This window comes from Mya arenaria, chromosome 5 (assembly GCF_026914265.1).
Source record: "Mya arenaria isolate MELC-2E11 chromosome 5, ASM2691426v1".
NCBI classification, from domain to species: Eukaryota; Metazoa; Mollusca; class Bivalvia; order Myida; family Myidae; genus Mya; species Mya arenaria.
The window spans coordinates 47,229,512-47,253,852 of NC_069126.1; the positions used below are offsets into that span (position 1 = coordinate 47,229,512).

The following is a 24,341-nucleotide window of genomic DNA, read 5'->3' on the forward strand; positions in this document are numbered from 1 at the left end:
AATTTTTTGACAATTCAAAGTTCCTAACACTGGTTTTACAAAGTGCAGGGGGAAACAAACTGCGGGTGCAACACATCATTCCACCAAGGTTTCTTGACTTTAGGTGAAATAGTTTATGAATTTTGAGCAACACAATTTCGCAAAATACTAACAGATGGAAGGACGCATTTTTGTTGGAGGCATAAAAATTAAATTGTTTTTGGCCTAAATATATTAAACTTTAACAGACATATATGGTATTTGGTATTTAAAGACATAAGATTCTTCTACAGCCTTACTTTCTCAAGGCCGGGTGAATGTTTGCATGTACAGACTGGCTGGTGTTCAACTGCTGGATTTATCACTTTAGAGAAGGAGCTTCCTTTCGGGGCAAGAGCTGAAAAGACAGGGTCACCATGGCTAGAACTTCTTGGGACATTTGTATGCATGCCCACCTGTGTTTGTAAAGCGTCAACACAGGAAAACATTGTAATCAAGCCTTATACAATATTCTTACATTTTAGATTATTATTGATCACAATTAAGAAGTAGTTAAATCTTCTGCAGCTGGCTCAAATTTCTCGAAATTTCTTAAGTCTGTTTTTAAGGATTAACAGGATTAAGCTAAGCTCACTATTTTTGTTTTTCTATAATTTGACTTTAAATAGGATTTATCATCATAATTATTACAACAAACCGTTTTCATTTATCACAAACAAATTTAATTATGTATTTTGGCTTACTGAAATAAGCTACTTATCTTTGAAAAGTTCCGTGAAATTGGGGCCTGAGGATATGACACTATATGTTTGTATAGCCGATAATTGGCATGTTGTGTACCAGTGATTAAATGATTTCATCCAAATCCCATCATAGTGTAATATTGAAATAAATAGTGACGTTATAACCCCTTGTTGCTCATACAATTTTAACTTCAAGGTTTCTATACTCGATAGACTAGGCCAATGTAAAATACTGATATGAAACCAAGGTAGTTAAGTTTTCAAATAAATGAACTAGGATTGCAAAGAAGCACTCAACTTTAATTAATGAATGAGATTAAAAATGTATAGCACTTGATTACAACCAACACAATCCTACCATAGATGGCCCGGTAACATCCCCCAAGTGCAGCAGAGTTTGGCACATCTGTGACATACACCTCTACATTGAAGATGTCCGCTATCACCTACAAAATAGTATTATATTTTACAGTGATAGGTCTCTTTTAGTGGCATGAACTATAACCAACTGTCAAACCAAAGCAACATAACAGTGAGACAAATTCGTAAACATCCGGCAATTTGTCCCACAAGCCCATGACCTTGTTAGCAGAAACCAACAAGCCCACAACCTCGTGAGCACAAACCAACAAGCCAGCGACTTCGTGAGCACAAACCTGCAAGATGGTGAGCACAAGCCCGTAAGCCTGCAAGCCCGCAACCTCATTAATACAAACCCACAAGCCCACGACCTTGTGAGCACTAACCAAAAAGCCCGCAAACTCTGCACTCATAAATATTTAGCCAGACTTGCTTAAATTCTCAATTTCACAAAACCGGGCTTTTAACAATTTCTTTACCCAACTAGTAATGTAAGAATCTGGGCTTAATCATTCAAAAGCCTTATTTCAATGACTGCACTGCAACAATGGTAATTTGGAGATTCCCATTCATCTAGATAGTGTGTACCTGTAGTATGGAGCTATTGGCTGAGGCTCCTCCAGTGGCTATCACTCTTGTGGAAGGACCTGAAATATCACACCATGGAGCATTATGCACTTGTTCAAGTTGCTTACATTTTCATTACAACACTGAACCAATCCACAGGTTTGTCAGTAATGTACACAACTAGCAACAGCTTCACCTTCTTAACAGGTTTGTTGTCCTGTCCACAAATGATCCAATCCTATTACCGTCGATTTAACAGATTAAGTTTCTTGAATTTTTACCATTACCTATCCATATTTGATTCCAGATCTGCTGAGATATTGTTATCAGAGATATTGTTGTCTGAGATATTGTTGTCTGAGATATTGTTGTCTGAGATATTGTTGTCTGAGATATTGTTGCTGACAGGGCAAATGGTGATTCCTTTTATTTTGAAATTGTAGGATAATGGTTACGAGGGAAGTGTTATTGACCAAGATTTTGCTCATACAGTATTATCTGGGGGAAAAAAGCTTACAATTATTATATACCTATGGTAAGTCCACATTTCTGTGCATACATGAGTCTTGCTAGGAACTGGCCTTCCAAGATGGCTCTCACCTCCACCTCTGGTGGGAAACTTTCAACCTATGATGCAAAAACATGGTAGATAGTAACCAACATATTTAGTGTACATAGTGGTATCATGTCTTTGAAGGCAAGTTGAATTTTTTCAACCACTGCAAGAGGATGTTAACAGTTGTCAGGATTAACTTTATGCTTTCTGTTGTTAGTGAAAAATACTAATAAATGTAATTTCTGGAATGGCGTAATGTTAGGAAGAATTAAGAGTGCTTTTGCAAATAAACACCAATAAAAGAGAATATTTTGTCCTAACTAAGCCTTGGTGTTGTTTGGGGCATCAAAATAACATCTTACCTTTGTCATATGTAACCCTAGAAAGCATTTAAGTTGTTCACAAGAAACTTAGTTCACATGTTGCCTGTGACAACGAAAGTATGTGAAGCAAGGTTTATAACTCTGGTTCCTCTAAGTGATGAGTTATGCCCCTTTGAAGGAAAGAGAGAGGATAATTGTTTGCTTCTGTGGAATATCAATTTTATTTTATCAAGTGAGCGACAAAACATCCAGTGAAATTGTTAACCTTTTTTTCTGCTGTTCATGAGCTAAAATAATTAGGATATCACCCTGAAATAAACAACTTCCTTTTTCTGTTATGCTGAAAACTCATTCAAAATTAATTTTACTAAGGCAATAAAGCTTGTTATGTTGGCTCTGGAAACAAGCAGACATAGGCCTTAAAGTAAATTTGAAGTAATTGGGAAAAAATCCCTGTTTCCTGTGACTACAAATAGAATGGTGTGACACATTAGTAAGATCTATGGCATATACCGCTAGTTAAATATGCTTCTTCTTCACATTTGATGGGATGCCAAAAAATGACAATTTCAATGTAAGACCCGTTTCTGGTTGTTGCGGTTCATAAGTTCTGACATCCTTGTGAAAGATAACGTTGAGACTTTCAAGTTACATGGAATGGGGAAAATTACAGATATAACTACAGGTAGTATAAATATTGTTAGTGCACTCACTTGTTTGTTATGTTCATCAAATCTGTACGTCCCCATGACTACAGGCTGTATTTCTGGCACATCAAAGTATAGACCTGAAAACAAGATGAAAACAATGTTATGACAGTCCAAGTAATGTGTATTTGGTCAGTGTGTCCATGAAGTTTGAGGCAAGAGTACAGTTCAATGCTTCGGTGACATGCCTTCCCATATGCTGTACAATTCTGTGAAGTTTAATTAAAATTCCAATAAAATTGAATAAGTAACAGGCAGACAGACACATGGATGGATGAATGGACAGTGAGACTACCATATGCTTCACTTTAAGGCATAAAAACCTCACAAAAATGGTACTACTCTGTATCTTTTAAAAAAAAACACTACTATCAGCATGTCTAAGCATATCATCTGGGTGACTTTATGACTTCTGAAAGAATATTTTTTAAAATACATAATTCACTGGAAAGTCATGGGGCACAATAAACAAAACTTCAAGTTACATTACAAGAGCTCAGTGCAAGACAGTCATAACTCCATATTGAAATTGAATTAGTTACCTTCTTCTTACACTAAACTCTAGGAATTTAGTAAGTTAATATCAGATGAACTGACAAAATAATAAGCACACAGGTCTATACCAATATTTCCATTGTTTCCAGGCGGTGTTTTCTGCAACATTTCGCTGAACGTATCCCATGATCCCCCTGCACAACGCTCCATAACTGCAGCCCGCGACAGAGAACCATTCTTGAAACTGAAAGTAGATATAATTAAGACAGAGGTTGGTTAACTGTCAAATATTTGATAACTACTTCCCCATCTTATCAAAGAATGTAACCTAAAATACTTTTCAAATTCATAGTCCTAGGTAGCAAAAAGATGTTTGTTTATAGAAACTTGAATCGAATCACCATTTAAAACAAACAAATTTGCTGAATTGATATCCAATGCCAGATTAGCATAGTAGATGGCATGGAAATCACATGTTGGTGAAATATTCCAACTGAAACATGCAATACTGTCAGAAAGATGGACTGGAATGAACATTGGATATGAGATATGAGTTTGTTTGCGACTGTTTAAATAAAGTAATTTTGTATATAGTGAAGGATTTAGATTTGGCCTAGATTTTGAACCCACATTGCCCAGTTTCAAACCAAGGCAAACATTCTTGAACATTCTTATTAAGTTCCACGAAGATTGGACCTGAAATATTGCCAAAAAAAGATAGGATCTAGTGTTCCCAAGGTTTTTTCTACTATTAGACCTAGTAACCTTGATTTTGACCCCATGTGACCAAAGTATTCATTAAGGTTTGACCTAATGACAATGTTTTGACCCAATGTGACTCTCTTTTAAAATCTACCAAGATAATATCAAAGGGAACATTCTGACCACAGTTTGAACAATGTCTGATCAAACAATATTGGTTACACATTACATATACATTATTTGGTTCCAGACATGATCTTTTTAAAGGTTTGACCTAGTGATCTAGTTTCTGATCTCATGTGACCAAGTTTCCAACTAGCCATTGATTCCATCCAAAAAAACATTTTGATTAAGTTTCATAAACTTTGAACATGATATTTTGCCTCGAGTATATGATTTAGTTTAAACAGTATTTATTTCAAATTTACATATACAAGGTATTTTAACAACAATACAAATAATAAGGATTGGAATATATATCCAGTATATGATTTGACCTGGTGACCAAGGTTTTGACCCCATGTGACCCACTTTATAAATGCAGTGATATTTCATCTAGAGAAAACAGTCTATTTTTTGAAGTCGGAATATGACATTAAATATAGAACGTGCAGTTTCACTAACATTTTCTTGGTTTGTCCATGCATGCATCGCAAAGGCGGGTTTGTACATGTACTAGTAATGAAAAGTTTATTGTCAACAAAGGAGGCTTAGCCATGCATGCATGGCAAAGAGGCTTAGCCATGCATGCATGGCAAGGGCGGGTTTGTTCATGTCTTAGTAATGAAAAGTTTATTGTCAACACAGGAGGCTTTGCCATGCATGCATGGCAAAGGTGGGTTTGTTCATGTCTTATTAATGAAAAGTTTATTGTCAACACAGGAGGCTTTGCCATGCATGCATGACAAAGGTGGGTTTGTTCATGTATTAGTAATGAAAAGTTTATTGTCAACACAGGAGGCTTTGCCATGCATGCATGGCAAAGGTGGGTTTGTTCATGTCTTATTAATGAAAAGTTTATTGTCAACACAGGAGGCTTTGCCATGCATGCATGACAAAGGTGGGTTTGTTCATGTATTAGTAATGAAAAGTTTATTGTCAACACAGGAGGCTTTGCCATGCATGCATGGCAAAGGTGGGTTTGTTCATGTCTTATTAATGAAAAGTTTATTGTCAACACAGGAGGCTTTGCCATGCATGCATGACAAAGGTGGGTTTGTTCATGTATTAGTAATGAAAAGTTTATTGTCAACACAGGAGGCTTTGCCATGCATGCATGGCAAAGGGGGTTTGTTCATGTATTAGTAATGAAGAGTATATTGTCAACAAAGGAGGCTTTGCCATGCATGCATGACAAAGGTGGGTTTGTTCATGTATTAGTAATGAAAAGTTTATTGTCAACAAAGGAGGCTTAGCCATGCATGCATGACAAAGGTGGGTTTGTTCATGTCTTATTAATGAAAAGTTTATTGTCAACAAAGGAGGCTTTGCCATGCATGCATGACAAAGGTGGGTTTGTTCATGTCTTATTAATGAAAAGTTTATTGTCAACACAGGAGGCTTTGCCATGCATGCATGGCAAAGGTGGGTTTGTTCATGTCTTATTAATGAAAAGTTTATTGTCAACACAGGAGGCTTAGCCATGCATGCATGACAAAGGTGGGTTTGTTCATGTCTTATTAATGAAAAGTTTATTGTCAACACAGGAGGCTTAGCCATGCATGCATGGCAAAGGTGGGTTTGTTCATGTCTTATTAATGAAAAGTTTATTGTCAACACAGGAGGCTTAGCCATGCATGCATGACAAAGGTGGGTTTGTTCATGTCTTATTAATGAAAAGTTTATTGTCAACAAAGGAGGCTTAGCCATGCATGCATGGCAAAGGTGGGTTTGTTCATGTCTTATTAATGAAAAGTTTATTGTCAACACAGGAGGCTTTGCCATGCATGCATGACAAAGGTGGGTTTGTTCATGTCTTATTAATGAAAAGTTTATTGTCAACACAGAGGGTTAGCCATGCATGCATGACAAAGGTGGGTTTGTTCATGTATTAGTAATGAAAAGTTTATTGTCAACAAAGGAGGCTTAGCCATGCATGCATGACAAAGGTGGGTTTGTTCATGTCTTATTAATGAAAAGTTTATTGTCAACACAGGAGGCTTTGCCATGCATGCATGACAAAGGTGGGTTTGTTCATGTCTTATTAATGAAAAGTTTATTGTCAACAAAGGAGGCTTAGCCATGCATGCATGACAAAGGTGGGTTTGTTCATGTATTAGTAATGAAAAGTTTATTGTCAACAAAGGAGGCTTAGCCATGCATGCATGACAAAGGTGGGTTTGTTCATGTATTAGTAATGAAAAGTTTATTGTCAACACAGGAGGCTTAGCCATGCATGCATGACAAAGGTGGGTTTGTTCATGTCTTATTAATGAAAAGTTTATTGTCAACAAAGGAGGCTTAGCCATGCATGCATGACAAAGGTGGGTTTGTTCATGTATTAGTAATGAAAAGTTTATTGTCAACAAAGGAGGCTTAGCCATGCATGCATGACAAAGGAGGGTTTGTTCATGTCTTATTAATGAAAAGTTTATTGTCAACAAAGGAGGCTTAGCCATGCATGCATGACAAAGGTGGGTTTGTTCATGTCTTATTAATGAAAAGTTTATTGTCAACACAGGAGGCTTTGCCATGCATGCATGACAAAGGTGGGTTTGTTCATGTCTTATTAATGAAAAGTTTATTGTCAACAAAGGAGGCTTAGCCATGCATGCATGACAAAGGTGGGTTTGTTCATGTCTTATTAATGAAAAGTTTATTGTCAACACAGGAGGCTTTGCCATGCATGCATGACAAAGGTGGGTTTGTTCATGTATTAGTAATGAAAAGTTTATTGTCAACACAGGAGGCTTTGCCATGCATGCATGGCAAAGGTGGGTTTGTTCATGTATTATTAATGAAAAGTTTATTGTCAACACAGGAGGCTTTGCCATGCATGCATGGCAAAGGTGGGTTTGTTCATGTCTTATTAATGAAAAGTTTATTGTCAACACAGGAGGCTTAGCCATGCATGCATGGCAAAGGTGGGTTTGTTCATGTCTTATTAATGAAAAGTTTATTGTCAACACAGGAGGCTTTGCCATGCATGCATGGCAAAGGTGGGTTTGTTCATGTCTTATTAATGAAAAGTTTATTGTCAACACAGGAGGCTTTGCCATGCATGCATGACAAAGGTGGGTTTGTTCATGTATTAGTAATGAAAAGTTTATTGTCAACACAGGAGGCTTTGCCATGCATGCATGGCAAAGGTGGGTTTGTTCATGTCTTATTAATGAAAAGTTTATTGTCAACACAGGAGGCTTTGCCATGCATGCATGACAAAGGTGGGTTTGTTCATGTATTAGTAATGAAAAGTTTATTGTCAACACAGGAGGCTTAGCCATGCATGCATGGCAAAGGGGGTTTGTTCATGTATTAGTAATGAAGAGTATATTGTCAACAAAGGAGGCTTTGCCATGCATGCATGACAAAGGTGGGTTTGTTCATGTATTAGTAATGAAAAGTTTATTGTCAACAAAGGAGGCTTAGCCATGCATGCATGACAAAGGTGGGTTTGTTCATGTCTTATTAATGAAAAGTTTATTGTCAACAAAGGAGGCTTAGCCATGCATGCATGACAAAGGTGGGTTTGTTCATGTCTTATTAATGAAAAGTTTATTGTCAACACAGGAGGCTTTGCCATGCATGCATGACAAAGGTGGGTTTGTTCATGTCTTATTAATGAAAAGTTTATTGTCAACAAAGGAGGCTTTGCCATGCATGCATGACAAAGGTGGGTTTGTTCATGTCTTATTAATGAAAAGTTTATTGTCAACAAAGGAGGCTTTGCCATGCATGCATGACAAAGGTGGGTTTGTTCATGTCTTATTAATGAAAAGTTTATTGTCAACAAAGGAGGCTTAGCCATGCATGCATGGCAAAGGTGGGTTTGTTCATGTCTTATTAATGAAAAGTTTATTGTCAACACAGGAGGCTTTGCCATGCATGCATGACAAAGGTGGGTTTGTTCATGTCTTATTAATGAAAAGTTTATTGTCAACAAAGGAGGCTTAGCCATGCATGCATGACAAAGGTGGGTTTGTTCATGTATTAGTAATGAAAAGTTTATTGTCAACAAAGGAGGCTTAGCCATGCATGCATGACAAAGGTGGGTTTGTTCATGTCTTATTAATGAAAAGTTTATTGTCAACACAGGAGGCTTTGCCATGCATGCATGCATGACAAAGGTGGGTTTGTTCATGTCTTATTAATGAAAAGTTTATTGTCAACAAAGGAGGCTTAGCCATGCATGCATGACAAAGGTGGGTTTGTTCATGTCTTATTAATGAAAAGTTTATTGTCAACAAAGGAGGCTTAGCCATGCATGCATGACAAAGGTGGGTTTGTTCATGTATTAGTAATGAAAAGTTTATTGTCAACAAAGGAGGCTTAGCCATGCATGCATGACAAAGGTGGGTTTGTTCATGTATTAGTAATGAAAAGTTTATTGTCAACACAGGAGGCTTAGCCATGCATGCATGACAAAGGTGGGTTTGTTCATGTCTTATTAATGAAAAGTTTATTGTCAACAAAGGAGGCTTAGCCATGCATGCATGACAAAGGTGGGTTTGTTCATGTATTAGTAATGAAAAGTTTATTGTCAACAAAGGAGGCTTAGCCATGCATGCATGACAAAGGTGGGTTTGTTCATGTCTTATTAATGAAAAGTTTATTGTCAACAAAGGAGGCTTAGCCATGCATGCATGACAAAGGTGGGTTTGTTCATGTCTTATTAATGAAAAGTTTATTGTCAACACAGGAGGCTTTGCCATGCATGCATGACAAAGGTGGGTTTGTTCATGTCTTATTAATGAAAAGTTTATTGTCAACAAAGGAGGCTTAGCCATGCATGCATGACAAAGGTGGGTTTGTTCATGTCTTATTAATGAAAAGTTTATTGTCAACACAGGAGGCTTTGCCATGCATGCATGACAAAGGTGGGTTTGTTCATGTATTAGTAATGAAAAGTTTATTGTCAACACAGGAGGCTTTGCCATGCATGCATGGCAAAGGTGGGTTTGTTCATGTATTATTAATGAAAAGTTTATTGTCAACACAGGAGGCTTTGCCATGCATGCATGGCAAAGGTGGGTTTGTTCATGTCTTATTAATGAAAAGTTTATTGTCAACACAGGAGGCTTAGCCATGCATGCATGGCAAAGGTGGGTTTGTTCATGTCTTATTAATGAAAAGTTTATTGTCAACACAGGAGGCTTTGCCATGCATGCATGGCAAAGGTGGGTTTGTTCATGTCTTATTAATGAAAAGTTTATTGTCAACAAAGGAGGCTTTGCCATGCATGCATGGCAAAGGTGGGTTTGTTCATGTCTTATTAATGAAAAGTTTATTGTCAACAAAGGAGGCTTAGCCATGCATGCATGACAAAGGTGGGTTTGTTCATGTATTAGTAATGAAAAGTTTATTGTCAACAAAGGAGGCTTAGCCATGCATGCATGACAAAGGTGGGTTTGTTCATGTCTTATTAATGAAAAGTTTATTGTCAACACAGGAGGCTTTGCCATGCATGCATGGCAAAGGTGGGTTTGTTCATGTCTTATTAATGAAAAGTTTATTGTCAACAAAGGAGGCTTTGCCATGCATGCATGACAAAGGTGGGTTTGTTCATGTCTTATTAATGAAAAGTTTATTGTCAACAAAGGAGGCTTTGCCATGCTTGCATGGCAAAGGTGGGTTTGTTCATGTCTTATTAATGAAAAGTTTATTGTCAACAAAGGAGGCTTAGCCATGCATGCATGACAAAGGTGGGTTTGTTCATGTCTTATTAATGAAAAGTTTATTGTCAACAAAGGAGGCTTTGCCATGCATGCATGACAAAGGTGGGTTTGTTCATGTCTTATTAATGAAAAGTTTATTGTCAACACAGGAGGCTTTGCCATGCATGCATGACAAAGGTGGGTTTGTTCATGTCTTATTAATGAAAAGTTTATTGTCAACAAAGGAGGCTTAGCCATGCATGCATGACAAAGGTGGGTTTGTTCATGTCTTATTAATGAAAAGTTTATTGTCAACACAGGAGGCTTAGCCATGCATGCATGGCAAAGGTGGGTTTGTTCATGTCTTATTAATGAAAAGTTTATTGTCAACAAAGGAGGCTTTGCCATGCATGCATGACAAAGGTGGGTTTGTTCATGTCTTATTAATGAAAAGTTTATTGTCAACACAGGAGGCTTTGCCATGCATGCATGGCAAAGGTGGGTTTGTTCATGTCTTATTAATGAAAAGTTTATTGTCAACACAGGAGGCTTTGCCATGCATGCATGGCAAAGGTGGGTTTGTTCATGTCTTATTAATGAAAAGTTTATTGTCAACACAGGAGGCTTTGCCATGCATGCATGGCAAAGGTGGGTTTGTTCATGTCTTATTAATGAAAAGTTTATTGTCAACAAAGGAGGCTTAGCCATGCATGCATGACAAAGGTGGGTTTGTTCATGTCTTATTAATGAAAAGTTTATTGTCAACACAGGAGGCTTTGCCATGCATGCATGACAAAGGTGGGTTTGTTCATGTATTAGTAATGAAAAGTTTATTGTCAACACAGGAGGCTTTGCCATGCATGCATGGCAAAGGTGGGTTTGTTCATGTATTATTAATGAAAAGTTTATTGTCAACACAGGAGGCTTTGCCATGCATGCATGGCAAAGGTGGGTTTGTTCATGTCTTATTAATGAAAAGTTTATTGTCAACACAGGAGGCTTAGCCATGCATGCATGGCAAAGGTGGGTTTGTTCATGTCTTATTAATGAAAAGTTTATTGTCAACACAGGAGGCTTTGCCATGCATGCATGGCAAAGGTGGGTTTGTTCATGTCTTATTAATGAAAAGTTTATTGTCAACAAAGGAGGCTTTGCCATGCATGCATGGCAAAGGTGGGTTTGTTCATGTCTTATTAATGAAAAGTTTATTGTCAACAAAGGAGGCTTAGCCATGCATGCATGACAAAGGTGGGTTTGTTCATGTATTAGTAATGAAAAGTTTATTGTCAACAAAGGAGGCTTAGCCATGCATGCATGACAAAGGTGGGTTTGTTCATGTCTTATTAATGAAAAGTTTATTGTCAACACAGGAGGCTTTGCCATGCATGCATGGCAAAGGTGGGTTTGTTCATGTCTTATTAATGAAAAGTTTATTGTCAACAAAGGAGGCTTTGCCATGCATGCATGACAAAGGTGGGTTTGTTCATGTCTTATTAATGAAAAGTTTATTGTCAACAAAGGAGGCTTTGCCATGCATGCATGGCAAAGGTGGGTTTGTTCATGTCTTATTAATGAAAAGTTTATTGTCAACAAAGGAGGCTTAGCCATGCATGCATGACAAAGGTGGGTTTGTTCATGTCTTATTAATGAAAAGTTTATTGTCAACAAAGGAGGCTTTGCCATGCATGCATGACAAAGGTGGGTTTGTTCATGTCTTATTAATGAAAAGTTTATTGTCAACAAAGGAGGCTTAGCCATGCATGCATGACAAAGGTGGGTTTGTTCATGTCTTATTAATGAAAAGTTTATTGTCAACACAGGAGGCTTTGCCATGCATGCATGACAAAGGTGGGTTTGTTCATGTCTTATTAATGAAAAGTTTATTGTCAACAAAGGAGGCTTAGCCATGCATGCATGACAAAGGTGGGTTTGTTCATGTCTTATTAATGAAAAGTTTATTGTCAACACAGGAGGCTTAGCCATGCATGCATGGCAAAGGTGGGTTTGTTCATGTCTTATTAATGAAAAGTTTATTGTCAACAAAGGAGGCTTTGCCATGCATGCATGACAAAGGTGGGTTTGTTCATGTCTTATTAATGAAAAGTTTATTGTCAACACAGGAGGCTTTGCCATGCATGCATGGCAAAGGTGGGTTTGTTCATGTCTTATTAATGAAAAGTTTATTGTCAACAAAGGAGGCTTTGCCATGCATGCATGGCAAAGGTGGGTTTGTTCATGTCTTATTAATGAAAAGTTTATTGTCAACAAAGGAGGCTTAGCCATGCATGCATGACAAAGGTGGGTTTGTTCATGTATTAGTAATGAAAAGTTTATTGTCAACAAAGGAGGCTTAGCCATGCATGCATGACAAAGGTGGGTTTGTTCATGTCTTATTAATGAAAAGTTTATTGTCAACACAGGAGGCTTTGCCATGCATGCATGGCAAAGGTGGGTTTGTTCATGTCTTATTAATGAAAAGTTTATTGTCAACAAAGGAGGCTTTGCCATGCATGCATGACAAAGGTGGGTTTGTTCATGTCTTATTAATGAAAAGTTTATTGTCAACAAAGGAGGCTTTGCCATGCATGCATGGCAAAGGTGGGTTTGTTCATGTCTTATTAATGAAAAGTTTATTGTCAACAAAGGAGGCTTAGCCATGCATGCATGACAAAGGTGGGTTTGTTCATGTCTTATTAATGAAAAGTTTATTGTCAACAAAGGAGGCTTTGCCATGCATGCATGACAAAGGTGGGTTTGTTCATGTCTTATTAATGAAAAGTTTATTGTCAACAAAGGAGGCTTAGCCATGCATGCATGACAAAGGTGGGTTTGTTCATGTCTTATTAATGAAAAGTTTATTGTCAACACAGGAGGCTTTGCCATGCATGCATGACAAAGGTGGGTTTGTTCATGTCTTATTAATGAAAAGTTTATTGTCAACAAAGGAGGCTTAGCCATGCATGCATGACAAAGGTGGGTTTGTTCATGTCTTATTAATGAAAAGTTTATTGTCAACACAGGAGGCTTAGCCATGCATGCATGGCAAAGGTGGGTTTGTTCATGTCTTATTAATGAAAAGTTTATTGTCAACAAAGGAGGCTTTGCCATGCATGCATGACAAAGGTGGGTTTGTTCATGTCTTATTAATGAAAAGTTTATTGTCAACACAGGAGGCTTTGCCATGCATGCATGGCAAAGGTGGGTTTGTTCATGTCTTATTAATGAAAAGTTTATTGTCAACACAGGAGGCTTTGCCATGCATGCATGGCAAAGGTGGGTTTGTTCATGTCTTATTAATGAAAAGTTTATTGTCAACAAAGGAGGCTTAGCCATGCATGCATGACAAAGGTGGGTTTGTTCATGTCTTATTAATGAAAAGTTTATTGTCAACAAAGGAGGCTTTGCCATGCATGCATGACAAAGGTGGGTTTGTTCATGTCTTATTAATGAAAAGTTTATTGTCAACACAGGAGGCTTTGCCATGCATGCATGACAAAGGTGGGTTTGTTCATGTCTTATTAATGAAAAGTTTATTGTCAACAAAGGAGGCTTAGCCATGCATGCATGACAAAGGTGGGTTTGTTCATGTCTTATTAATGAAAAGTTTATTGTCAACACAGGAGGCTTAGCCATGCATGCATGGCAAAGGTGGGTTTGTTCATGTCTTATTAATGAAAAGTTTATTGTCAACAAAGGAGGCTTTGCCATGCATGCATGACAAAGGTGGGTTTGTTCATGTCTTATTAATGAAAAGTTTATTGTCAACACAGGAGGCTTTGCCATGCATGCATGGCAAAGGTGGGTTTGTTCATGTCTTATTAATGAAAAGTTTATTGTCAACACAGGAGGCTTTGCCATGCATGCATGGCAAAGGTGGGTTTGTTCATGTCTTATTAATGAAAAGTTTATTGTCAACACAGGAGGCTTTGCCATGCATGCATGGCAAAGGTGGGTTTGTTCATGTCTTATTAATGAAAAGTTTATTGTCAACAAAGGAGGCTTAGCCATGCATGCATGACAAAGGTGGGTTTGTTCATGTCTTATTAATGAAAAGTTTATTGTCAACACAGGAGGCTTTGCCATGCATGCATGACAAAGGTGGGTTTGTTCATGTATTAGTAATGAAAAGTTTATTGTCAACACAGGAGGCTTTGCCATGCATGCATGGCAAAGGTGGGTTTGTTCATGTATTATTAATGAAAAGTTTATTGTCAACACAGGAGGCTTTGCCATGCATGCATGGCAAAGGTGGGTTTGTTCATGTCTTATTAATGAAAAGTTTATTGTCAACACAGGAGGCTTAGCCATGCATGCATGGCAAAGGTGGGTTTGTTCATGTCTTATTAATGAAAAGTTTATTGTCAACACAGGAGGCTTTGCCATGCATGCATGGCAAAGGTGGGTTTGTTCATGTCTTATTAATGAAAAGTTTATTGTCAACAAAGGAGGCTTTGCCATGCATGCATGGCAAAGGTGGGTTTGTTCATGTCTTATTAATGAAAAGTTTATTGTCAACAAAGGAGGCTTAGCCATGCATGCATGACAAAGGTGGGTTTGTTCATGTATTAGTAATGAAAAGTTTATTGTCAACAAAGGAGGCTTAGCCATGCATGCATGACAAAGGTGGGTTTGTTCATGTCTTATTAATGAAAAGTTTATTGTCAACACAGGAGGCTTTGCCATGCATGCATGGCAAAGGTGGGTTTGTTCATGTCTTATTAATGAAAAGTTTATTGTCAACAAAGGAGGCTTTGCCATGCATGCATGACAAAGGTGGGTTTGTTCATGTCTTATTAATGAAAAGTTTATTGTCAACAAAGGAGGCTTTGCCATGCATGCATGGCAAAGGTGGGTTTGTTCATGTCTTATTAATGAAAAGTTTATTGTCAACAAAGGAGGCTTAGCCATGCATGCATGACAAAGGTGGGTTTGTTCATGTCTTATTAATGAAAAGTTTATTGTCAACAAAGGAGGCTTTGCCATGCATGCATGACAAAGGTGGGTTTGTTCATGTCTTATTAATGAAAAGTTTATTGTCAACAAAGGAGGCTTAGCCATGCATGCATGACAAAGGTGGGTTTGTTCATGTCTTATTAATGAAAAGTTTATTGTCAACACAGGAGGCTTTGCCATGCATGCATGACAAAGGTGGGTTTGTTCATGTCTTATTAATGAAAAGTTTATTGTCAACAAAAGAAGGCTTAGCCATGCATGCATGACAAAGGTGGGTTTGTTCATGTCTTATTAATGAAAAGTTTATTGTCAACACAGGAGGCTTAGCCATGCATGCATGGCAAAGGTGGGTTTGTTCATGTCTTATTAATGAAAAGTTTATTGTCAACAAAGGAGGCTTTGCCATGCATGCATGACAAAGGTGGGTTTGTTCATGTCTTATTAATGAAAAGTTTATTGTCAACACAGGAGGCTTTGCCATGCATGCATGGCAAAGGTGGGTTTGTTCATGTCTTATTAATGAAAAGTTTATTGTCAACAAAGGAGGCTTTGCCATGCATGCATGGCAAAGGTGGGTTTGTTCATGTCTTATTAATGAAAAGTTTATTGTCAACAAAGGAGGCTTAGCCATGCATGCATGACAAAGGTGGGTTTGTTCATGTATTAGTAATGAAAAGTTTATTGTCAACAAAGGAGGCTTAGCCATGCATGCATGACAAAGGTGGGTTTGTTCATGTCTTATTAATGAAAAGTTTATTGTCAACACAGGAGGCTTTGCCATGCATGCATGGCAAAGGTGGGTTTGTTCATGTCTTATTAATGAAAAGTTTATTGTCAACAAAGGAGGCTTTGCCATGCATGCATGACAAAGGTGGGTTTGTTCATGTCTTATTAATGAAAAGTTTATTGTCAACAAAGGAGGCTTTGCCATGCATGCATGGCAAAGGTGGGTTTGTTCATGTCTTATTAATGAAAAGTTTATTGTCAACAAAGGAGGCTTAGCCATGCATGCATGACAAAGGTGGGTTTGTTCATGTCTTATTAATGAAAAGTTTATTGTCAACAAAGGAGGCTTTGCCATGCATGCATGACAAAGGTGGGTTTGTTCATGTCTTATTAATGAAAAGTTTATTGTCAACAAAGGAGGCTTAGCCATGCATGCATGACAAAGGTGGGTTTGTTCATGTCTTATTAATGAAAAGTTTATTGTCAACACAGGAGGCTTTGCCATGCATGCATGACAAAGGTGGGTTTGTTCATGTCTTATTAATGAAAAGTTTATTGTCTACAAAGGAGGCTTAGCCATGCATGCATGACAAAGGTGGGTTTGTTCATGTCTTATTAATGAAAAGTTTATTGTCAACACAGGAGGCTTAGCCATGCATGCATGGCAAAGGTGGGTTTGTTCATGTCTTATTAATGAAAAGTTTATTGTCAACAAAGGAGGCTTTGCCATGCATGCATGACAAAGGTGGGTTTGTTCATGTCTTATTAATGAAAAGTTTATTGTCAACACAGGAGGCTTTGCCATGCATGCATGGCAAAGGTGGGTTTGTTCATGTCTTATTAATGAAAAGTTTATTGTCAACACAGGAGGCTTTGCCATGCATGCATGGCAAAGGTGGGTTTGTTCATGTCTTATTAATGAAAAGTTTATTGTCAACAAAGGAGGCTTAGCCATGCATGCATGACAAAGGTGGGTTTGTTCATGTCTTATTAATGAAAAGTTTATTGTCAACACAGGAGGCTTTGCCATGCATGCATGGCAAAGGTGGGTTTGTTCATGTCTTATTAATGAAAAGTTTATTGTCAACACAGGAGGCTTTGCCATGCATGCATGACAAAGGTGGGTTTGTTCATGTCTTATTAATGAAAAGTTTATTGTCAACAAAGGAGGCTTAGCCATGCATGCATGGCAAAGGTGGGTTTGTTCATGTATTAGTAATGAAAAGTTTATTGTCAACACAGGAGGCTTTGCCATGCATGCATGACAAAGGTGGGTTTGTTCATGTCTTATTAATGAAAAGTTTATTGTCAACAAAGGAGGCTTAGCCATGCATGCATGACAAAGGTGGGTTTGTTCATGTCTTATTAATGAAAAGTTTATTGTCAACAAAGGAGGCTTAGCCATGTGCATGCATGACAAAGGTGGGTTTGTTCATGTCTTATTAATGAAAAGTTTATTGTCAACAAAGGAGGCTTTGCCATGCATGCATGGCAAAGGTGGGTTTGTTCATGTCTTATTAATGAAAAGTTTATTGTCAACACAGGAGGCTTTGCCATGCATGCATGGCAAAGGTGGGTTTGTTCATGTCTTATTAATGAAAAGTTTATTGTCAACACAGGAGGCTTTGCCATGCATGCATGGCAAAGGTGGGTTTGTTCATGTCTTATTAATGAAAAGTTTATTGTCAACAAAGGAGGCTTAGCCATGTGCATGCATGACAAAGGTGGGTTTGTTCATGTATTAGTAATGAAAAGTTTATTGTCAACAACATGCATGCATGGCAAAGGAGGCTTAGCCATGCATGCATGGCAAAGGTGGGTTTGTTCATGTATTAGTAATGAAGAGTATATTGTCAACAAAGGAGGCTTAGCCATGCATGCATGACAAAGGTGGGTTTGTTCATGTCTTATTAATGAAAAGTTTATTGTCAACAAAGGAGGCTTAGCCATGTGCATGCATGACAAAGGTGGGTTTGTTCATGTCTTATTAATGAAAAGTTTATTGTCAACAAAGGAGGCTTTGCCATGCATGCATGGCAAAGGTGGGTTTGTTCATGTCTTATTAATGAAAAGTTTATTGTCAACACAGGAGGCTTTGCCATGCATGCATGGCAAAGGTGGGTTTGTTCATGTCTTATTAATGAAAAGTTTATTGTCAACACAGGAGGCTTTGCCATGCATGCATGGCAAAGGTGGGTTTGTTCATGTCTTATTAATGAAAAGTTTATTGTCAACAAAGGAGGCTTAGCCATGTGCATGCATGACAAAGGTGGGTTTGTTCATGTATTAGTAATGAAAAGTTTATTGTCAACAACATGCATGCATGGCAAAGGAGGCTTAGCCATGCATGCATGGCAAAGGTGGGTTTGTTCATGTATTAGTAATGAAGAGTATATTGTCAACAAAGGAGGCTTAGCCATGCATGCATGGCAAAGGTAAGTTTGTACAGGTACTCAATAAAACAGGACCACAAATGTATGAACTAAGGGTATTATCAATTTTCAACTTCATATCTATACTGAAAAATACCTTCTTATCTTAGATTTTATGACTTATACTCATACATTGGCCGAACCAAGAAAATGTTAGTGAAACTGCACGTTCTATATTTAATGTCATATTCCGACTTCAGATAATAGACTGTTCAGAAACATTCTATCCAAGTTTGAACATAATTTGATCAATCATTTCTATGAGTGTGTAATATTGTGATGTTTAATGTATTTAGCACTAGAAATCATGAAATAAGTATTGATGAAGTATTGAAGGAATATCACATTTGTGGCCATTAATAGCCTTGGCTTGTTTTAATACATTTGAGAAAACTTGCTTTATAAATTCCATAGTTAGTAACCACTTCTCCATGCATACCGAAGTACTCCACCAACATTTTGAACTGCGCCATTGCATACCATACCCCAATAAAATGCAACATGTCGAATTTTAATCCTTAAATAACATGAAATCCAAAAATATATGTTGACACACAAAACACATGCTTGTCTGCTACTAATGGAAGCATACCTGAAGTAACTACCAAAGAGAAAGCTAATGACTATCAAGGATCAGCTGCAATAAGCACTTTACCACACAAGAATGTCTCACTGTCTAAGGAACTGATGAAAAGATGGCCATCCTTTCTTGGTTTAGCTTCCCACAAACATCGTCACTAGTCACAAGTGATAGCTGAAGTCACATGAGAAATTTGACGTACGAAGATGGCATGATTATGTAAACTTCGACCTTAAAGCATTTCTGCTGTGGATACAAGCTCTACACATCATCACCTGGCTTAATGGACATCAGTACTGTTGAGTCTCAATAATGATCATATAAGCTATCAACATTCTTCATTCATTACACCACTCAGCGCATAAATAACCTAGAACAATGCATCGATCTACATACAGTCCATGATATGAAACAGTAAAAGCCGTCAAACCAAGAATTCAATACATTACATCGCAGATATATAAGCCACATTTATAGATGCACAACACAAAAGCACCAAATATGAACATGGCCTGACAAAATAATATGGTTAAAAATAGGTTAATAGTACATTATAACTAAATGCTGAATGCCCAGATGTGGTCCTCGATACACTCCTTATATTTATTTCTTGAAAAATTAACAGTGCATATCTTAGGAATGAATAGATTTTCTTTTGAGAATCATGATATTCCTACTTTATTATTTTAATCAATTGTTGTTGAAGTGATTTTTAAGCAAATGTTTGTTTGATATATACATGAAACGCGAGAAATGGCATATTTCTCAATCCAAAGTGTTGCCTGTTTACATTGAAATGTACAGGGAATTTCATAAGTAGGTTTGTATAATCTAAACTACCAAAAAAATATATTGTTAAACAGCAAATATCGACCTTAATTACACAATACTCAACACATGCATTTTTTTTTCGTTGAGTTGTTGAATGCAAATAATGTGTTTTCATGTGTTTTATCTTATATGCATTGTGCTGTAGCTAGCCAGTATTTTTTTGTTATTTGCCCGATTCTCAATTTTATTTGGTTTTCAGACTCAATTTTGGCCGGGTTGCCAGTGGCAGTCTTTTGCTTTTTTTAACATTGCAAGAGTATGCGTTGAGCCATTTCAATATGGAATCAAAAGACGAACAATATTTAAAAGATTTGCATTATATCAAAATTTGAGTAATAAAAACAAGAATTGTCGGCATTCTTTATATGCTACTCGAGTTATTTTTAAACTCTTATTAAACTGTAATGTTACCTAATGATAATTTATGTTGAACAGTTTGGTTATCCACAAACGGAATGATGTAAGTATCTATACACAAGGGCTTCTAAAAAACAGGCAATATTCTGATCCAAAACGCTCAGGCAGTGAAAATTGTAACACACAAACCTGGTTTGTCATTCAAACATCCCCCTGAAACCCCCAATAAAAGTGACAGAGCACAACCATCAGATTAATTCGACCATCTGCATTGTTTTGCTAGATCAACACACAATATATTCTAATTGACTGAGACGCTTGTAATCAGTCAGAACACATGGTAGAACACAGGAGGCACATTTTGCTGACTGTATAACTCAAATATTTTGGATATTGTTCGCTGTGTTCTTTGTTCCATGTCCCAAATAAAAACTTTTTCTTACGATAAGGCTTTACCCATATATAAACTAAATGGCAGATTTCATTATTCATTACATTAATTAATCCGTGATTATCGATGGTTATTTATTTTGCCTAACGAAAGTCCCATCAACTGCAATCCAAATTAACACATGTATTGAAATGTGTGGTATATATCTGTTGCAGATCAAACATAACACCTTGTAACGTCAGAAAACGAGCAGAGTAGAGATTAAAGGCGCGTGGCAATGTAATGTATTTAAATTGGTCAGTCGAATACCATATGATCCCATTTTACATTAGGCTGGCTAACCAACTACTGTGTATACTGTGTTTGCATCTAGGCTGGTTAGAAAATACCATACGATAAAAAAAAAAAAAACAACAATAATTGCCTTTTTCGGAACTTTAAAATCATGGCCAAAATGTTTGAATTCACAACAAATATGAATGAACCCATGGGCTATGCAAAAATAAATAAATTTTGAAAATAACTATGTGTGTCCGAATTATTAGTGATGTGGTGTCCGAAATTTAAGGTTTTTTTTTCTGAGATGATGGACAGGGACAATGGGATTGTTCTTCTATTATTTATGTACATGTACTGTATTATTTCATAAACTTTACCATTTTACTATTATATAAAATTTGACAAATCAACTATGGTGGCTGGTGATTTTGCCATTTTTTCACTGTGTCCTCACTGTGGTATTCAGATTTTTACCCGATTTTTTCACATATTTTTTGCCTACTTTCAGGGAGCAATAAGCCCAGGAGTTTTACTTACAAATAAAACTTTAACCAGGATATGATAAGGTACCAGATGACTCTTAGATAATGCAGGAAAATATTACTTGAGCAATGGTGATTTCGCAAAGCAGCTGTGTTAGTAATTGTTAATCGCAAGTCCAGGGTACAATAAATCTATCTTTCAAAGCTGAATTACACTCTCCACAGTGCAATCATTTACCTAACTAAAATGTGATAGGCAGAGGAGAGATAGGGGTGTACGAATACAACGCCGTCTTTGAGGGGCCTAGACTGGACAAGATGGATCAACATAACATCACTTGTGCCAATAGAAAGCTGAAACAGAAGACACCTGTTTTTATTTTTAATCAACATAAATTTACCAAAATCAACATTCTACTTTGGCTACTCTCTGGTCCTCTGTACTGTGTGTTGAAATAAGAACAAGCCTGCAAGCTACATGTACGGTACTGTGTGTTGAAATAAGAACAAGCCTGCTAGCTACATGTACGGTACTGTGGGTTGAAATAAGAACAAGCCTGCAAGCTACATGTACGGTACTGTGTGTTGAAATAAGAACAAGCCTGCTAGCTACATGTACGGTACTGTGGGTTGAAATAAGAACAAGCCTGGCAGCTACATGTACGGTACTGTGGGTTGAAATAAGAACAAGCCTGCAAGCTACATGTACGGAACTGTGGGTTGAAATAAGAACAAGCCTGCAAGCTACATGTACTGAACTGTGGGTTGAAATAAGAACAAGCCTGCAAGCTACATGTACTGTACTGTGGGTTGAAATAAGAACAAGTCTGCAAGCCACATGTAGGGTACTGTGGGTTGAAATAAGAACAAGCCTGCAAGCTGCATGTAATGGTACTGGGGTTGAAATAAGAACAAGCCTGGCAGCTACATGTATGGTACTGTGGGTTGAAATAAGAACAAGCCTGCTAGCTACATGTACTGTACTGTGGGTTGAAATAAGAACAAGCCTGCTAGCTACATGTACTGTACTGTGGGTTGAAATAAGAACAAGCCTGCAAGCTGCATGTATGGTACTGTGGGTTGAAATAAGAACAAGCCTGCAAGCTACATGTATGGTACTGTGGGTTGAAATAAGAACAAGCCTGCTAGCTACATGTATGGTACTGTGGGTTGAAATAAGAACAAGCCTGCAAGCTACATGTATGGTACTGTGGGTTGAAATAAGAACAAGCCTGCAAGCTACATGTATGGTACTGTGGGTTGAAATAAGAACAAGCCTGCAAGCTACATGTATGGTACTGTGGGTTGAAATAAGAACAAGCCTGCAAGCTACATGTATGGTACTGTGGGTTGAAATAAGAACAAGCCTGCAAGCTACATGTATGGTACTGTGGGTTGAAATAAGAACAAGCCTGCAAGCTACATGTATGGTACTGTGGGTTGAAATAAGAACAAGCCTGCAAGCTACATGTATGGTACTGTGGGTTGAAATAAGAACAAGCCTGCAAGCTACATGTATGGTACTGTGGGTTGAAATAAGAACAAGCCTGCTAGCTACATGTATGGTACTGTGGGTTGAAATAAGAACAAGCCTGCAAGCTACATGTATGGTACTGTGGGTTGAAATAAGAACAAGCCTGCAAGCTACATGTACGGTACTGTGGGTTGAAATAAGAACAAGCCTGCAAGCTACATGTATGGTACTGTGGGTTAAAATAAGAACAAGCCTGCTAGCTACATGTATGGTACTGTGGGTTGAAATAAGAACAAGCCTGCAAGCTGCATGTAATGGTACTGTGGGTTGAAATAAGAACAAGCCTGCAAGCTACATGTATGGTACTGTGGGTTGAAATAAGAACAAGCCTGCTAGCTACATGTACGGTAATGTGGGTTGAAATAAGAACAAGCCTGGCAGCTACATGTATGGTACTGTGAGTTGAAATAAGAACAAGCCTGCTAGCTACATGTACGGTACTGTGGGTTGAAATAAAAACAAGCCTGGCAGCTACATGTATGGTACTGTGGGTTGAAATAAGAACAAGCCTGCAAGCTACATGTACTGTACTGTGGGTTGAAATAAGAACAAGCCTGCAAGCTGCATGTAATGGTACTGTGGGTTGAAATAAGAACAAGCCTGCAAGCTACATGTATGGTACTGTGGGTTGAAATAAGAACAAGCCTGCTAGCTACATGTACGGTACTGTGGGTTGAAATAAGAACAAGCCTGGCAGCTACATGTATGGTACTGTGAGTTGAAATAAGAACAAGCCTGCTAGCTACATGTACGGTACTGTGGGTTGAAATAAAAACAAGCCTGGCAGCTACATGTATGGTACTGTGGGTTGAAATAAGAACAAGCCTGCAAGCTACATGTACTGTACTGTGGGTTGAAATAAGAACAAGCCTGCAAGCTGCATGTAATGGTACTGTGGGTTGAAATAAGAACAAGCCTGCAAGCTACATGTACGGTACTGTGGGTTGAAATAAGAACAAGCCTGCAAGCTGCATGTATGGTACTGTGGGTTGAAATAAGAACAAGCCTGCTAGCTACATGTATGGTACTGTGGGTTGAAATAAGAACAAGCCTACTAGCTACATGTATGGTACTGTGGGTTGAAATAAAAACAAGCCTGGCAGCTACATGTACGGTACTGTGGGTTGAAATAAGAACAAGCCTGGCAGCTACATGTACTGTACTGTGGGTTAAAATAAGAACAAGCCTGCTAGCTACATGTATGGTACTGTGGGTTAAAATAAGAACAAGCCTGGCAGCTACATGTACTGTACCGTGGGTTAAAATAAGAACAAGCCTGGCAGCTACATGTACTGTACTGTGGGTTAAAATAAAAACAAGCCTGCAAGCTACATGTATGGTACTGTGGGTTAAAATAAGAACAAGCCTGGCAGCTACATGTACTGTACTGTGGGTTAAAATAAGAACAAGCCTGGCAGCTACATGTACTGTACTGTGGGTTGAAATAAGAACAAGTCTGCAAGCTGCATGTAATGGTACTGTGGGTTGAAATAAGAACAAGCCTGCAAGCTGCATGTAATGGTACTGTGGG

At 37.7% G+C, this 24,341-nt stretch overlaps 1 protein-coding gene across 3 annotated transcripts in view; it reads right to left on the reverse strand.

The window, feature by feature from the left end:
- LOC128234851 (xylulose kinase-like) overlaps window positions 1-24,341 on the reverse strand; it is a 60,142-nt gene that overhangs the window by 6,923 nt on the left and 28,878 nt on the right. For 2 of the 3 annotated variants that reach the window (XR_008261053.1, XM_052949395.1), the window contains exons 12-17: window positions 3,859-3,974; window positions 3,242-3,315; window positions 2,180-2,276; window positions 1,671-1,729; window positions 1,081-1,168; window positions 279-376 (exon numbers count right to left, since the gene is read on the reverse strand). Coding sequence is in view for 1 of the 3 variants with exons in the window: in XM_052949395.1 (XP_052805355.1) it covers window positions 279-376; window positions 1,081-1,168; window positions 1,671-1,729; window positions 2,180-2,276; window positions 3,242-3,315; window positions 3,859-3,974 (532 nt within the window). In the remaining 2 variants the exon portion in view is untranslated. Of the gene's footprint in view, window positions 1-278; window positions 377-1,080; window positions 1,169-1,670; window positions 1,730-2,179; window positions 2,277-3,241; window positions 3,316-3,858; window positions 3,975-21,514; window positions 21,631-24,341 lie in introns of all 3 variants that reach the window. The other variant, XR_008261054.1, reaches the window with a different exon arrangement.